This window comes from Dipodomys ordii, unplaced genomic scaffold (assembly GCF_000151885.1).
Source record: "Dipodomys ordii isolate 6190 unplaced genomic scaffold, Dord_2.0 Scaffold26, whole genome shotgun sequence".
NCBI classification, from domain to species: domain Eukaryota; kingdom Metazoa; phylum Chordata; class Mammalia; order Rodentia; family Heteromyidae; genus Dipodomys; species Dipodomys ordii.
Genome location: NW_012267242.1, coordinates 15,390,026 through 15,408,035, shown reverse-complemented (window position 1 = coordinate 15,408,035; position 18,010 = coordinate 15,390,026). Strand labels below are relative to the sequence as shown.

Here is an 18,010-nt window from a genome sequence, read left to right as displayed (position 1 = left end):
ATAATTATTCTTACCCTTTGTTTTTTTTCAGAAGCATGATCAAAGGAAGAATAAAATAATTAGAAATCTATGGAAAAATACTTAGAAATCTGTTAGAAAAGTTTTTCTAATTTCTGTCCACTTTACAAAAGAGGATTCATTTATAAAATCTCGACTTATTTTCCCCCCTCAAAGCTTGCACTCTACCACTGGAGCCAGAGCAAAATCTGGAACTTTGTGCTGTAAATACCATCTATGAAAAGATGTAAAAAAGTCTGTGAAAAAAAGCACTGGACTCAAAGTGCTTTACAGGAAAGAAGACCAATGATTTGCCCAACTATTAAAGGGCCATTTTCTCTGTTGTCCATTTTAACCTAATTTAACTCTGTTATACTAAAGTTTATACCAATTTTTTTAAATAGTATCTTGTCTAGGTACTCTTATTTGTGTGATCTTGGACAGTCACCTGTAAGAAAGAAAGGATTTAAACAGCATCTCTATCAATAGTGCTATTGTCATACTTAGGTGGGCAGCTTTTCATTGTGAGGGATGCATTGCAGAATGTTTGGATTTCCTGACCTTTGGACACTAAATATTAGTAGCGTTCCCTAACATTGCAATAATCAGAGTCCCCCTTCATACATTTTCATATCTTCTAGACTGCACAGAGCATCTGCACAGTTAATGCTTCATAGAACATTGTTGGAAATAGTCTGTCAATTTTGTCATCTACCTTCACTTTTCCAGATTTAATTATTCTAGTTGTTTTTGTGTTGTTTTCATACATATAGTGTGTTGAAATGACTTTTAACACTTAAGTCTTAGATGGGAATTTCAGGTTTGTTTGGGGATTTCTTGCCCTGAAAAAAAGAAGGCTTAACATATTCTGCTCCTCAGGAGGTACCCATGATCCCTCGGCCCCACTATGCTCAACCTGGCTGTGTCTACTTCATCTGTTTGCTTCGAGATGACTTACTGCTTCGTCAAGGTATGTATATAGGCTCTCACTCTACTTGTCAAAACTGACCTTTCTAAACAGTAGAAAGTACCTACTTGGGGCTAGGAAGGTGGCTCAGTGGTAGAGTGCTTGCCTTGCATGCATGAGGCCCTGGGTTCAATTTCTCAGCACCACATAAGCAGAACAAGCCAGAAGTGGTGCTGTACCTCAAGTGGTGGAGTGCTAGCCTTGAGCTGAAGAGCTGAGGGACAGCGCCCAGGCCCAGATTTGAAGCCCCGCAACCAGTTTTTTTGGGGTTTTTTTTTTTAAAGGAAAGTACCTACTTTCAGCTGGACACTGGTGTCTCATACCTGTATTCCTAGCTACTCAGTAGGCTGAGGTCTGAGGATCGTAATTTAAAGCCAGCTCAGACAGGAAACTCAGACTTTTTTTGTTGTTTTTGTTGGTGGTGGTGGTCATAGGGCTTGAACTCTGGGCTTGGGCACTGTCCCTGCACTCTTCAGCTCAAGGCAAGTACTCTACTACTTGAGCTAAACCACCACTTCTGGTTTTCTAGTGGCTCATTGGAAATGAACCCTGCCTGGGCTGGCTTTGAACTGTGATCCTCAGATCTCAACCTCCTTAGTAGCTAGGATTACAGGCATGAGCCACCAGCACCCAGCTCTATGAGACTTTTTTTTTTTTGGTACAGTCATGGGGCCTGAACTCTGGGCCTGGGCGCTGTCCCCCAGCTCTTCAGCTCAAGGCTAGTGCTCTACCACTTGAGCCTCAGCGCCACTTCGGGCTTTTTTCTTTTTGCTTATGTGGTGCTGAGGAATCGAACCCAGAGCCTCAGGCATGCAAGCCAAGTGCTCTACCACTGAGCCACCTTCCCAGCCCCTGTATGAGACTTTTATCTCCAGTTAAGTACCAAGAAAGCTTGAGTTATGGGTCAAGTGATAGAGCACTATCCTTAAGAAAAAAAAAAACAAAACTCAAGGACATCACTCCGGTCCTGAGTTCAAGCTCCAGACCCAGCACAAAAAATGAAAAGTGTACCTACTTTCTTCACAGTAGTTATTGTCCTATACAGCCTTTAATAAATCTTTATACCGGGGCTGGGAAGGTGGCTCAGTGGTAGAGCACTTGCCTTGCATGCCTGAGGCTCTGGGTTCGATTCCTCAGCACCACATAAGCAAAAAGAAAAAAGCCGGAAGTGGCGCTGTGGCTCAAGTGGTAGAGCGCTAGCCTTGAGCTGAAGAGCTGAGGGACAGCGTTCAGGCCCCACAACTGGACCTCCCACCCTCCCCCCCAAAAAAAAGAAGAAATCTTTATACCTTGTGCTTACATTTTTCAACCCTCTACCATATAATACTAATTTGAATAGAGAAGTTGCCAAGTGCCAGTGGCTCACACCTGTAATCCTAGCTACTCAGGAGGCTTAGAACTGAGGATCGCAGTTTGAAGCCAGCCTGTGCAGAAAAGTCCCTGTGAGACTCTTATCTCCAATTAACCACTCAAAATTTGACTCAAAGTGGTAAAGCATTAGCCTTAATCAAAAAGAGCTCAGGCAGCACCCAGACCCTGAGTTCAAGCCCCATGACCAGAAAACAACAACAAAAGACAAGTTCACAAAAAATTAATTTTAGTCCAGCTGAAAGGACCAAAAGCTAACTTTAGAAAAAAAAAAAAAAAAAGGCTGGGTGCTGTTGGCTCATGCCTATAATCCTGGCTACCTAGCAGGCTGATACCTGAGGCTTTCAGTTCAGTAGGGAGGAAAGTTCATGAGATTTTCATCTTCAGATATGGAACTGTGGTTCAAGTAGTAGCGTTAAGCAAAAAAGCTCTGGGACAGCACCCAATACCTGAAGTCAAGCCCCAAGATCAGCACAAAAAAGAAAAAAACTAGAAAAAGTACACTCTCATAGTTTAGAATTGTTATCATCATTAAACTGCTGGTTTTAATTTTTTATATTTATATTGTTTTAGATTATGAATACTTTTATGTAGATACTAAGTGAGATAAATGGGTGCCTAAAAGAATTTATCATTTTAGCTCTCCTCTGTTCTTTTGTTTTCTAGGTGATTGTGTGTATCTTATGAGGGATAGTAGGCGTACCCCTGATGGCCATCCTGTCCGGCAGTCCTATCGACTCTTGTCTCACATTAACCGAGATAAACTTGACATCTTCCGAATTGAGAAACTTTGGAAGAATGAAAAGTATGTGCTGAGGTTCTATCTCTTTCTTCTAGCTGTACCCTATACCCTTCCAGCAGAGCTGATACTCACTAGGATCTTGCCAATTAACTAAATCTCCCTCTCATTTTACCTTTTTAGAGAAGAACGGTTTGCCTTTGGTCATCATTATTTCCGTCCCCATGAAACCCACCACTCTCCATCCCGGCGTTTCTATCACAATGAATTATTTCGAGTGCCACTCTATGAAATCATTCCCTTGGAGGCTGTAGTGGGGACCTGCTGTGTATTGGACCTTTATACATACTGTAAAGGTAAATGATATAGGATAATTAAGAAATTACTTCATATGCCTTATTCATAGGTCAACATAAATCATCCTGTTCTCTTCTTTTTTTCTGTCTTTCTTTGGGTATGTGTGTGTATGTGTGTCTGGGGGAATGGAATGGAGCCCAGAACTTCACACAAGCTAATCAAGCAGCTTCCAATGATCTGTACCCACAACACTTGTCCATACCAATTTTTTTTTTTTTTTTTTTGGTCAGTGGGGCTTGAACTCTGGGCCTAGGCGCTGTCCCTGAGTTCTTCAGCTCAAGGCAAGCACTCTACCACTTGAGCCATGGTGCCACTTCTGGCTTTCTAGTGGTTAATTGGAGATAAAAGTCTCAAGGATTTTACTTGCCTGGGTTGGCTTTGAACCATGATCCTCAGCTCTCAGCCTCCTGAGTAGCTAGGATTATAGGCATGAGCCACCGGCACCCAGCCCATACCATTCTTAATGTCTGAGTTCATTTCCCTAGTACTTTAGTATTGTGTACTAATTTCAAGTTCTAACTCTATCACATTTTAATTTCAAGATCTAACTCTATCACATTTTGCTTGTGTGCTCTTGGGCAAGATATTTAACATTAATTTTCTAGTTTGAAACGGGATTAGTAATTCATTTATTTTAAAGATTAATCTACAAAAGCCCCTTGCTCAATTTATTACTCAAATTTAAAACATATCACATAAGCTGGGCACCAGTGGCTCACGCCTATAATCCTAGCTACTCAGGAGGCTGAGATCTGAGGATCGCAGTTCAAAGCCAGCCTAGGCAGGAAACTCTATGAGACTCTTATCTCCAATAAACCACTAGAAAACCAGAAGTGGTGCTGTAGCTCAAGCAGTAGAGCGCTTGCCTTGAACTGAATAGTGCAGGGACAGTGCCCAGGCCCAGAGTTCAAGCTCCATGACCCACCAAAAAGAAAAAACAGGAATTAAGCCAGGCGCTGGTGGCTCACGCCTGTAATCCTAGCTACTCAGGAGCCTGAGATCTGAGGATCAAGGTTCAAAGCCAGCCCGGGCGGAAAAGTCAGTGAGACTATTATCTCCAATTAACCACTAGAAAACTGGTGCTGTGGCTCAAGTGGTAGAGTACTTGCCTTTAGCTGAAGAGCGCAGGGATAGCACCCAAGCCCAGAGTTCAAGCCCCATAACCAACAAAAAAAAAAAAAACACAGGAATTACACCCAAGCCCTGAGTTCAAGTCTCACAACAGACAAAAAACATATATCTCATTTGATATGTTAGTTATCATTATTACAGAATTTAGTAACCTATCTTTTTCTCCCAGCATAATAGCAAATAGTCCAAAATAATATATGTTCCATTTCATACTGACAAACTGTTTGCAGCTCTAGGACACCAGTGACTCCTTCCAATTGTGCCTCCCTCATACTTGCACTTCTTGTCTTTTCTCATAACTCCTTTTTTTTCCGGTGCTGGTCCTGTCCTTTTGTACTCAAGGCCAGTGCTCTACCACAGCACCATTTCTGGCTTGTTGGTAGTTCATTGGAGATGAGTCTCACAGACTTTCCTGCCTGGGTTGGCTTTAAACTGCAGTCCTCAGATCTCAGCCTCCTAAATAGCTAGGATTACAAGTGTGACCCACTGATGCCTGGCTTTCACAAACTTAATCAGAAACCCCTACAATTCATTCTATATATCTGGTCTCTCCATTCAGTGTTAATCCATTTTTTTTATATTCTGTCTCTATTTTGGAACCTAGTATATAGAAATTCACCTTTCTTCTGGAACTATCAAATTCTTCAACTTCTCTAAATACCTACAGTGTTTCCTCCTTTTATGAGTCGAGCTGTTCTCCCAGAGGTATTTGGTGGCCTCTGTGCAGCTTAGATGAAGAAAAAAGGAAATCAGACTCTTTTAACCATGTTTGGACTCACAGGTAGACCCAAAGGGGTGAAGGAGCAAGATGTATACATCTGTGATTATCGGCTTGACAAGTCAGCACACCTCTTTTACAAGATTCACCGGAACCGCTATCCTGTTTGCACCAAACCTTATGCCTTTGATCATTTCCCCAAGAAGCTCACTCCCAAAAGAGATTTCTCAGTAAGTCACCTTCTTTTCTTAACACTAGATGTTAGGACAATCTGGCTCATGCATGGATGTCATAGTAACAATCTTCAAATGCTATCTGCTTTTTTTTGTCCTGTTTATATGTCAGACTGGGAAAATCTCTAGCTTCTGAGACAATTCAACTGCATAAATCCATTGTTTCACATACATTTCAGCAATCTCTTCAATTCAGGGCTATTCCATCAATGAGTTTTCTTTGTTTCCTCACCTTTCCTAATGTCCTTTTGATTTCATGTTAGTTTTATGTTTGTTCTTCACATTTAAAATTTTAAGCAATGGGCGCTGGTGGCTCACACCTGTAACCCTAGCTACTCAGGAGGCTGAGATCTGAGGATAGCAGTAAAAAGCCAGTCCAGGCAGGAAAGTTCGTGAGACTCTTATCTCCAATAAACCATTCAGAAAATCGGAAGTGGTGCTGTGGCTCAAGAGGTAGAGTGCTCTCCTTGAGCTGAAGAGCTGAGGGACAGCACCCAGTCCCAAAGTTCAAGCCCCCTGACCAACAGAAAGAAAAATCTTAAACCGAGAGCTGATGGCTCACTCCTGTAATCCTAGCTACTCAAGAGGCTGAGATTTTAGTATCGAGGTTCAAAGCCACTCCAGGGGCTGGGAAGTTGGCTCAGTGGTAGAGTGCTTGTCTTACATTCTTGAAGCCCTGGGTTCGATTCCTCAGCACCACATAAGCAGGAGGGGGAAAAAAAAAGCCGGAAGTAAAAACATTGTGGCTCAAGTGGTAGAGTACTAGCCTTGAGCTGAAGAGCTGAGGAACAGTGCCCAGGCCCAGAGTTCGGACCCCACAACCAACCAAAAATAAATTTTAAAAAAAGCCAGCTCAGGCAGGAAAGTCTGTGAAACTCTTATCTCGAATAAACCACTCAGAAAACTGGAAGTGTCTCTGTGGCTTAAACCATACAGCACTAGCCTTGAGCTGAAGAGTGCAGGGACAGGGCCCAAGCCCAGAGTTCACGCCCCACTACCAACAACAACAAAAAAAAAAAATTAAGCAGACAATAGCAAGAATTTTGAAAACTTTTTGATTAAAATAATTTGTTCAATTAAAATAATTTTAACACAGTTGAGAAATATAAAAAACATGATCATTACATGAGATTGGAGTAGGAAAACATTAAGTCCCAAGGGTAGAGTAGAGAGAGGGGCACTCTTCTAATCTTAGCAATACAGACAAGAGGATCCAGTTTCTAGTATTTGAGGATCATGAGCCAAGGTGGAGGCCCATACCTCTAATCCTAACTACTCAGGAAACTTAAGATCTAGGATTGTGGTTCAAAGCCAACTCAGACAAAAAAGTCTGAGACACTCCTTATCTCCACTTAACTAAAAAGCTGGAAATGGAACTGTGACTCAAGTGGCAGAGCACCTGAGAATAAACAGGCTCAAGGATAGCATCCAGGCCCTGAGTTTAAGCCCTAGAACTCGCACCAAAAAAGGGGGATCATGAGTTTGGGGCACTGTCTCAAAACAAAAAAAGAGCCTGAACATGGCAGTACACTTTATAAATCCTAGCCACTCAGGAGACAGAGAAAGGAGAATCACAGTTTGAGACCTGCTCAGACAAAAATTAACAGCCAGGGCTGTTCACAGTGGCTCACAAATATAATCCCAGCTACGTGGCTACCTAAGCCAAATAAAAGGGCTGAAGACATGGCTGAAGTAGTAAGAGACAGGAATTCAAACCAAAAAAAAAAAAAAGAAGGCAGTCAAAAAAAGAAGTATAAGAAAAATGCCAGGCACTGATGGCTCACGCCTGTAATCCTAGCTACTCAGGAGACTGAGATCTGAGGATCTAAGTTCAAAGCCAGCCTGTGCAGAAAAGTCCGTGAGACTCTTATCTCCAATAAAAACCACTCAAACCAGAAATGGCGCTGTGACTCAATCAGTAGAGCACTTGCCTTGAGTTGAAGAGCACAGGGACAGCACCCAAGCCCAGAGTTTGAGCCCAATGACCAACCAAAAAAAAAAGAATCAAGAGTTTGAGGCCCAGCCAATGTGCTAGTGGCCCATACCTGCAATTTTAGCTACTCAGGAGGCTGAGGTCTGGAGAATTGTTGCTGCAAGCAGCCTAAGCAGAAAAGCCCAAGAGACTACTCTATATTCAATTAACCAATAAAAGCCCCAGCTGAATATGTGGCTCAAGTGGTAGAATGCTATTGAGGAAGCCAATTGAGGGCTGGGAAGGTGGCTCAAGTGGTAGAGCGCTAGCCTTGAGCTGAAGAGCTGAGGGACAGCACCCAGGCCCAGAGTTCAGGCCCCATGACCGGATCCAAAAAAAAAAAAGCCAATTGAGCCCTGAGGTCAAGGCCCTGAGTACCTCAATACCAGGAGAGAAAAAAAAGTTTGAGGCTAGGCTGTGCTATAATACCAAAACTGTTTCAAATACTTAAAAATAGACAGAGTTTACATATAATAACTCAAAAATTTACAAAAATCTGAGTGCTGGTATCTCACACCTATAATCCTTGCTACTCAGAGGGGTGAGATCTGAGAATCATGGTTCAAAGCCAGCCTGGGCAGAAAAGTTCTTCAATAAACTACTCAGAAAAAAACTGAAAATGGCAATGAGGCTCAAGTGGTAGAGTGCTAGCCTTGAGCCCAAAGAGACTTAGGGACAGTCCCAGGCCCTATGTTCAAGCCCAAGGACTGGCAAAAAAAGAAGAAAAAGAAAATACTTATTATTAACATCTTTATTTCAGCCTCTTTTTCTTTGAAATTGTTGGGAATATAGGCCGATAATTTTCATCCATTATTCCATGAAGATTTTGGAATTCATCATTAATCTCTTTGCCATGATGAAACCTCAAATGACAGGCTCTTCATCTTTGAATTTTCTTTAGTTGGAATGTTAGTCTGCTTTCCATCACTGTGCAAAAACATCTGAAATAATCAATTCACAAGATAGCAATATTTAAGCCGGGTGCCGGTGGCGCTCATGCCTGTAATCCTAACTACTCAGGAGGCTGAGATCTGAGGATTGAGGTTCAAAGCCAGCCGGGGCAGGAAAGTCCATGAAACTCTTATACCAATAAACCACCAGAAAACCAGAAGTGACGCTGTAGCTCAAGTGGTAGAGTGCTGGCCTTGAGCTGAAGAGCTGAGGGGGAAAGAGCTCAGGCCCAGAGTTCAAGCCCAAGAACTCTTGATCTTCCTCTTCCAGACTCACAAATGCAGTGATTATAGGCCTGCACCACAGTACTCAGCTCACAACCTCAATTTTAACTATTTCAAAGGTAGAGTGTAGAAAGTTGTGAGTTTAGGGCCTGGGAAGCGCTTGCCTTGCATGCATGAGGCCCTCCTGGGTTCGATTCCTCAGCACAGAAGTGGTGCTGTGGCTCAAGTGGTAGAGCGCTAGCCTTGAACTGAAGAGCTGAGGGACAGTGCCCAGGCCCCAGAGTTCAGGACCCATGACTGGATCCCCCCAAAAAAATAAATAATGAAAGAAAAATTTAAAAAAATAAAAGAAAATTGTGAGTTTATTCTTTTTTTTTTCTTTTTTTTTTTTTTCGTCAGTGGTGGAGCTTGAACTCTGGGCTTAGGCACTGTCCTTGCGTTCTTCAGCTCAAGGCGAGCGCTCTACTGATTGAGCCACAGTGCCACTTCCGGTTTTCTAGTGGTTTATTGGAAATAAGAGTCTCACGGACTTTCCTGCCTGGGCTGGCTTTGAACCGCGATCCTCAGCTCTCAGCCTTCTGAGTAGCTAGGATTACAGGTGTGAGCCACCAGTGCCCAGTGCCTGGCTTTGAGAAAATGATTTTCTTTTCTTTTTTTTCTTTGTAAGTTGTGGGGCTTGAACTCAAGTCCTGGGTACTGTCCCTGAGCTTTTTCGCACAAGGCTAGCACTATATACCACTTTGAGCCATAGCATTACTTCTGGTTTTCTGGTGGTTATTTAGAGATAGGAGTCTCAGACGTTCTTGCCCAGGCAGGCTTTGAACTGCAATCCTCAAATCTCAGCCTCCTGAGTTGCATGGATTACAGAAGTGAGCCACTGGTGCCTTGCTTGGGAAAATTATTTTTTAGTTTTTTTTTTTGTTGTGTGTGTGTGTGTGTGTGTGTGTGTGTGTGTGTGTGTGTTGGGTTTGGTTTGTGTGTGTGTGTGTGTTGGGTTTGGTTTTTGTTTTGCTGTGTGTGTGTGTGTGTGTTGGGTTTGGTTTTTGTTTTGCTGAGCCTGGGGCTTAAACTCAGGTCCTGGGCACTGTCTCTGGGCTTCTTTTGCTCAAGTCTAGCATTATACCACTTGAGCCACAGGGCTTCCAGCTTTTTCTGTTTATGTGGTACTGAGGAGTCAAATCCAGAGCTTCATGCATGCTAGGCAAGCACTCTACCACTAAGCCACCTTCCCAGTCCCGGGAAATGATTTTTAAGAAAACATCTGTGCCCTGCAGAACTTCTGACCTTAAGACATAGTCTTCAGAATACCTCCCTTACCCTGAGTGACTCCAAATCAGGTCTGGTTTTGCCAGTTTCCACAATATGTTTACCTATCTCTTTTCTTCTCTGCAGCCTCATTATGTCCCAGACAACTACAAGAGGAACGGAGGGCGGTGAGTCCTAGGGGCATGTGAGAGATCCTAAGGGATTTGCCGTTTTAAATGGAGCAAGAAAACAAGCAGCTCACCACTCAGTTTCACTGCTAGGAATGGGTAATCTCTGCAGAGTAGCCTGATACCAACGTTACTGTAGAAAAACTGGGATTCAGTAAGCTGTGGTTCCATGTTCAACCTTAGGGACTTCCCTTGGGACTTAGGGAAGATTGCTGAATATAGAGGTAAGAAAAGGAGAAACAAGATTTGGAGCAAACTCAGAACTGTGTAAATTTAGGAATTTCCCTTTGGGGATTAAGAGGATGATGTTCTTCAGCAGTCCTCTATTTAACTCTCCTATCTGATGGGTGGAATAACTCAAATGTTAGAGTACCCACCTAACAAATTTGGGACCCTAATTCAAACTCCAATTACCACTAAATAAATACCCAATACTGGTGGCTCATGACTATATAATTCTAGATATGAAGGAAGCTGGCCAGGCAGAAAAGTCCATGAAAATCATGAAACCTCATCTTCAATTAACTAGCAAAAAGCCAGGCTGGAGGCATAGCATAAAAGAAGCATGAATTCAAGCCCCAGTGCAAGCAAAAAGGGAAATTTCTGTTTTCAATAGCTCTGCAAGCTTTCTCCAGTGTCTTATGCTGTGTCAGTTCTTGGAGTTCTATTATAAAGAGTGCCCAAGAGCTGGGTGCCAGTGGCTCACACCTGTAATCCTAGCTACTCAGGAGGCTGAGATCTGAGGATCAAGGTTCAAAGCCAGCCGGGGTAGGAAAGTCCATGAGGCTTATCTCCAATAAACCACTAGAAAACCAGAAGTGGCGCTGTGGCTCAAGTGGTAGAGTGCTTGCCTTGAGCTGAAAAGCTCAGGGATAGCACCCAGGCCCAGAGCTCAATCCCCACAACCAACAACAAAAGAACAAACAAAAAGCCAGCAAAGAGCTGGGCTGAGACATGGCTCACATGGAAAAATGCCAATCAACCAAGCAAGCAAGCTGAGCAAGTATGAGGCCTTGAATTTAAAATTGTTATACTAACGGAGAGAGGAATTATACTAACAGAGGAAGGGAAGGAAGGAGGGAGGGAATGAAAGGCTAATAGTTGTAGAAAAGAAATCCAGGAAAGAAATTCCACCTACAAACATATTACTAGCAAAGTACCCATGGCTCACGCTGTATTCTGAGCTATTCGGGAATCTGAGATCTGAGGATCACAGATTGATGCCAGCCCAGGCAGGAAGTTTCATGAGACATTTATCTCCAATTAACCACCAAAAAGCCAGAAATGTGGTGTGGCTCAATAGCCTTGAGCAAAGCTAAGGAACAGTTCTTAGGCCCTGTGTTCAAGCCCAAAGACCAGCACAACAATTACAAAAACCCTTAGTTGGACTATGACTATCACAAGCCATACTTATATGTATTCATGAAGCAATTTAAGTAGGCTACACAGTTTTACTAGCTGTTTTTAAATGGGTTTCTATCACATTATTTGTTATTACAAAAGCAGAAAGGTTTAATTTTAAAAATAGAAATAAAATTTCAGAGAAAAGTAATATTTTGTACAGCCATAATGAAGTGAAGGTTGTAGTCAAGTTTTTGTTTTTTAATAATATTTTATTGTAAAAGTGATATACAGAGAGGTTACAATTAAGTAAGGTAATGAGTATATTTCTGGTCAAACAGTGTTTTCTCCTCCCTCATTTTCTCCCACTTTCCCTCCCTCAACCCTGACTCCCCTCCTCAAGTTTTGTTTCTTTTTTTCTTGTTTTGTTTTGTTTTTCTTAGCCCCTAGCCAAGGCTAGAGATCTCAAATCATGCTCTTTACTGCTTCCCTCTGAGCACTTTATTCAGCCTTGCCTTAAATTCACATATCGTTTTTTGCAGATCATCCTGGAAATCAGAACGCTCAAAGCCACCCTTAAAAGACCTGGGCCAAGAGGATGATGCTCTGCCCTTGATTGAAGAGGTTCTAGCCAATCAAGAACAAGCAGCCAATGAGATTCCCAGCCTTGAGGAGCCAGTACAAGAAAGGACCACTCCTGAAGTCAGTGAGGGTGAAAAAAAAGAGGAAAGTAGTCAAGATTCCCAATCTGTATGTACCCCTGAAGAACGACGGCATAACCAACGAGAACGACTCAATCAGATCTTGCTCGGTCTTCTTGAAAAAATCCCTGGAAAGAATGGTAAGACCAATCAGGCCCACATCTAGGGTTGAAGATAAAGGAGAAATCAGGCACAGAGGCTTACAAGTATGATCTCAGCTACTAAAGAGTTAGAGATCTAAGTTGGGCATCTGTGGCTCATGCCTGTAAGCCTTGCCCCTGAGATCTGATCAGGGATCAACAGTTTGAAGCCAGCCTGGCAGGAAAGTTTGTGAGACTCTCATCTCCAATTAACCACTTAAAAGTCAGAAGTGGAGCTGTGGCTCAAGTGGTAGAGTGCTAGCTTTGAGCAGAATAGAGCCCAGGGACAGCACCCAGGCCCCGAGTTCAAGCCCCCGGACTGGCAGAAAGTAAAAATGATGGCAATCTAGAGGATCATGCTTTGGGGGCAATGTATACAGCAATTCTCCATTTTAGTAAAACATCTAGGTAGCAGTTATCTGTAATCCCATCTTTGCAGGAGGCATAGGTAGAAGGTTCATGGTTTAAGGCCTTCCATGGGCAAAAGCTACCTGAAAACTAAATCAAAAAGTGCTGGGAGCCAGGCGCTTGGTGGCTCACATCTGTCTGTGTCCTAGCTAATCAAGCGGCTGAGAAGCTGGGAGGCAGTGGCTCATGCCTGTAATCCTAGCTTCTCAGGAGACAGATCTGAGGATCGAGGTTCAAAGCCATCCTGGGCAGGAAAAGTCCATGAGACTGTTAACTCCAATTAACCACCAGAAAACCAGAAGTGGCGCCATGGCTCAAGTCGTACAGCACTTACCTTGAGCTGAAGACCTCAGGGACAGTACTGAGATCCAGAGTTCAAGCCCCAAGACGGACCAAAAATAAATAAATAAAAAGAGGTTGGGATCTGAGGATCGTGGTTGGAAGCCAGCTTGGGCGGGAAACTTGGTGAGATACTTTTATCTCCAATAAACTACTCAAAAAGCCCAAAGTGACACTGGCTCAAGTGGTATTGTGCTAACCTTGAGCAAAAGAAGCTCAGGAACAGCACCATGCTTAGATCTAGGCACTGATGGCTCACATATGTAACCCTAGCTACTCAGGAGGCTCACCAGCCTTGAGCAAAAAGCTAAGGGACAGTGCTTAGGCCTTGAGTTCAAGCACCAGTAGCAGCACAAAAAGTGGGGCCAGGGTGGGGGAGGGAGGTGGGAGGGATGGCGCAGGGAGGCTAGGAGTGTTGCTCAAGTGTTCAAACACTTGCCTAGCAAGCTCGACCCTGAGTTCTAACCCTAATACCACTAGTACCATCAAAGACAAGGGCTGAAGCCAGGTTCCAAAGGCTCACACTGGTAATCCTAGCTATTCAGGAGGCTGAGATCTGAGGATCATGGTTCAAAGCCAGCCCTGGTAGAAAAGTCATGAGCATGGCTGGGAAGGTGGCTCAGTGGTAGAGTGCTTGCCTCACATGCATGAGGCCCTGGGTTCGACTCATTAGCACCACATAAGCAGAAAAAACCAGAAGTGACACTGTGGTTCAAATGGTAGTACGCTCACCTTGAGCTGCAGAGCTGAGCTGAGGGACAGTTCCCAGGCCCAGAGTTCAAGCCCCATGACCAACAAACAAAGGCGGGGGAGTTGAGGGAGTAAAAAGGAACACTTTTTTGTTATTGCTTTGTTTTGTTTTGTTTTTCTGGTGTGCAAGTACTCTACCACTAAGCTATATCCTCAGCCCCTTGAACAACTTCTAATTTGGAGGCCAGTATGGAAATTGTTCTAAGCAAATATATAGCTCTTCCATTCATAGGCCTGCCTTAAGTTACATCTTCACAATAAACCTAGGAAGCCAAATGATTTCCTTTGTAGAGAATCATCTTTTGGGGAGATAAGGAATAACTCAGTCAGTAAATAACTTACTACAAATCAGCACAAAATGTGATCCCACCATTTTGGGGGGAAGGTGGAGGTGGGAGAGAAGAGGAGTAAGGGAAGGGAAGAATGAAAGAAAATAAAGAAAAAAGTGTTCCTTAGAGCTCAAATCTGGGATAAGGATGTGAGAGTGGTATTTGATGATCTTCCTTGGTTCTGTTTTCAGCCATTGATGTGACATACTTGCTGGAGGAAGGATCAGGCAGGAAACTTCGAAGACGTACTTTGTTTATCCCAGAAAACAGCTTTCGGAAGTGACATTCTCAGTATGAGAACTTCAAGCATCTGGGATCCAGTGGAGCTTCTCAGTCCTATCTCCTGCTCTCTGGGTGTGGGCCAGGGCGGGGAAAGGTCCATTCAGGCCAGGGGAAGGGGGTCATGTCGTTGACATTAGGTACTTAATAAACCTTGGAGCTAGTGGAGAGTAAGAGGAAGAAAATCTGTCTGAGACAGTTGAGTTTAATTAATTTTCCTCTCCATTCCTTCACCCTAAAGGTTAATAATGTTAGAGGAGAGGACCACATTGAGAAAAACCTGAACCTATTGGTACTAAACAGCACTTGCTTTCCCCTTAGCTTGGGTGTTTCTGGATCATCCTCTGATCCTACAGGCACTACTAAGAAGCTGCTTTTCTATACCCAGGTATACTCAAAATCCACAAGGAAAGGGCTAGGATCCCTAGCCCTACCCTGTCTGTTCTCTATCAGCTCTAAGAGCTACCCCAGAGATTTTAAAACAGATACAGTAGCTGGGGCCTCTTCTAAGACCTTGACTAGGAAAGTTTCTCTCTTCTTTCTTGCCCTACTAGGTCTAAGTAAAACATGAGTTGACAGCTCAAAGCACTTGTAATTGCTGCCCCTCTCCCTACCTCTACTCCCCAAAATGGAATCATGGGATAGGGGAAGGCCCCTATGGGGTCAAAGGGTAGTACTTCTTGTAACTTTTTGTTTTACCCATCATAACCTGCCAAACATATTTTTTCTAATGAGAAGCCAAGCCCCTGCCAGCACACCTGCTGTTTTTGATGCTCTGGTTCTTGTGTGTCTGATGTGCTGTGCAAATGAAGATTAATTTAAAAATAAAATTAGTTTTAAAACTACATAAAAGAACTCTACATTTACCCTCAACAAAAATCACTACATAAATTGTTCAGCAGTATTTACCTATTAGAGTATTTGTGCTAAGTGTAGATTATCATTTACAAACACTACTATTATTTTCTTAATTGTATAGCTTTTGGTGTTCATCTAAAAAAAGATAGTGTGTTCTCCACACCCCTAATCCCATCTTCCTCCATCCTCCTGAAGTACTTTGTCATCAGGAGGTATATCCAGGGTCTCCTTCCTTCCCATTCTTTTGACCAGAAGTTTGCAGACTATTGTGTCTCTTTAAAAGTAAAATTTAAAAAGCTTTGCTTTGTCTTCTCAGACATACATATGCATATACATTTTAGATGTTCTTATAAAAGAGGTTTTTAAATGTGCCAAGTTGTATGTGTATATATATATGTGTGTGTGTGTGTGTGTGTGTGTGTGTGTATCTATAGGTATATAGATATACATACATACATGTATATGCTGCGTGATTGGTAAGCAATACAATAGTAAACATGTTCCCATTACTTTTTTCTAATATTGGACCAATGCTGTCCTAATTGTACATTTCCCCTTATGATAATGACGCTCTGACTCGTTTAGATAGAAACATTGACCACCTTCCATTCCATTAATTTTTTTTCCTCTTCTTTCTGTCATTCTTAAGAAAAAAAAAAAAAAACGAGATAGGGGACACCATAGATCCTCTTGAGCAGAGAAAAAGCAAAATAAGTATTTTATTAAAAAAAGAAATTAAGAAAATAGTTTGGAGTATTTTCTTACTGTAGAGAAGCACTGTACAATAATAAGAGACCTGGGTATAAGATACTCATGTGTGGAGCTGGAAAAATCGCATGTCCAAGCCCGTTTGAGTGGTTTCTTTTGTTTTTCATTGCAGGGAGTGGGAGGGAGGGAGGTGGGACTAGGGGCACTTTGGGATCTCCTTTTAGTCAAAAGCAAGAAAATGACAAGAAAGAGATTAAATTCAATGTTTCTTTAATAGTGTTAAACACTAAAATTTTAAAAAAGAAAAAACAAACTTTGTAAAACATGAGAACAGAAGCAAAAGACACTACGCTCTGTCATTTTATCTTTCTTTTGTTGAAAGACTAAAAACCGAAATGTTTTTTAGACAATCAAATGTTAGGTAAGTGCAAACACTTGTTTTTTCTTACTGGTGTAGAAATTAATGCCTTTTTTTATTTTTCAGTTATTTTATAATAAAATAAAATAACCCTCCAGCTGCCAGGCGGGTTTTGGTGTTTGAAATGCGGGGCAAAAGCACTACATCACTGCAAATAGATACAGTTAGTCTGCATGTCTGTAGGCTGTGTGATTGCGGAAAATATAAATGCTGCTAATATATTCCTTTTTACAAAAGCATATCTAAATAGATGATTGTTTTGATGTTAATCTTTGTAAATTATGTATTACCAATTTTAACATTGGATGTAATTGCATAAAAGCTTGCATCTCAATTCTTGAAAGTCTAGTATTAAATGGAAAAAACTTTTCCTAACTGTGGAGTGGTGAGCTTGCTATTTTTTCTCCTCTTTCCTACCTTTATCTTCCAGCATCTTTTCAACATCCTGTTTCCAAGGGAATCTCTCTGAAACCATATCATTAGCATCCTTGGGCCCCATATGAGCTCACTCAACACTGTGTCCTACTAGATAAAGTAATTTCTTCAGTTCTAGGATTTGTCTCTTTGGTTCCAGCAGTTTTTCAAACATGGCAAACTACTCTGCACATTCATCCTTTGACCATATGTCCTTAACAACCTCTAAAGATAGCAATAACTTCCACTGGACTGCACACCAAACCTAGGAGCCTCTTTCCCCTTCTCCCACTTTTTTTTTGTGCCACCCTGGGGCTTGAACTCAAGGTCTGGGCACTGTCCCTGACCTGCTTTTGCTCAAGGCTAGCACCCTACCACTTGGGCCACAGTTATAGGTTTTTTTCAGCTTTTTCTGAGTAGTTTACTGGAGATAGAGTCATACACAGGTGTTGGTGGATCAACCTGTAATCCTAACTACTAAAGAGGATGAGATCTAAGAATTGTGGTGCAAAGCCAACCTGCGACTTTTTTTTTTTTTTTTGCCTGAGTAGGATTACAGGCATGAGCCACTGGCTGTCTTTTTAATTTCCTTAATGGCTGGTATTTATTAGAAGTATTCTGTTCTAGATATACTAATTTTGTAAAGTCTTAAGTTTTGCTCTATCTCATGTTCTGCAAAGATGTCCCATCTTCTCAGGGCTGAGAACCGTTAGGCTGTGACTACAAATTCCACAGCAAGCCAAATCACATTGATGTCCTAACAGTGTTGTGAGTCTCCTTGTATTTAGAATTACCTACTGTGAAGCCAAGCAGGGATCAGAAGCAGGAGAAATAGGCTATATTACGGAAAATGACAGCCATTATCCATGTAAATGTTCGAAATCATGGGCTCCCAAGTCTACACTGCAGATGTCTGAGAAATATTTGTCCTAATGTTAAAGCAATAGCAGTCTTTTCTGTTTACCACCACATAGCTTTAGACATGAAAACATAATTTCTTTTGTGGTAGTAATCTGCAGATAAGCTAAATAAATACAAACCCCCAGAACCCTTTAAGAATATAACAGGCGGGGCTGGGAAGGTGGCTCAGTGGTAGAGCACTTACCTTGCATTCATGAGGCCCTGTGTTCGATTCCTCAACACCACATAAGCAAAAAGAAAAAAGCTGGAAGTGGCGCTGTGGCTCAAGTGGTAGAGCACTAGCCTTGAGCTGAAGAGCTGAGGGACAGTGCCCA

The 18,010-nt window shown here is 42.2% G+C and overlaps 1 protein-coding gene across 1 annotated transcript in view; it reads left to right on the top strand.

Moving 5' to 3' along the window:
• Ash1l (ash1 (absent, small, or homeotic)-like (Drosophila)) overlaps positions 1 to 16,743 on the top strand; it is a 152,004-nt gene extending 135,261 nt beyond the window's left edge. Inside the window, exons 22-28 of the mRNA XM_013015249.1 lie at positions 877 to 967; positions 2,999 to 3,137; positions 3,255 to 3,427; positions 5,341 to 5,507; positions 10,050 to 10,090; positions 11,974 to 12,272; positions 14,290 to 16,743. Coding sequence (XP_012870703.1) covers positions 877 to 967; positions 2,999 to 3,137; positions 3,255 to 3,427; positions 5,341 to 5,507; positions 10,050 to 10,090; positions 11,974 to 12,272; positions 14,290 to 14,381 — 1,002 coding nt within the window. The 3' untranslated portion in view covers positions 14,382 to 16,743. The remainder of the gene's footprint in view (positions 1 to 876; positions 968 to 2,998; positions 3,138 to 3,254; positions 3,428 to 5,340; positions 5,508 to 10,049; positions 10,091 to 11,973; positions 12,273 to 14,289) is intronic.
• The last annotated feature ends 1,267 nt before the right edge of the window (positions 16,744 to 18,010 follow it).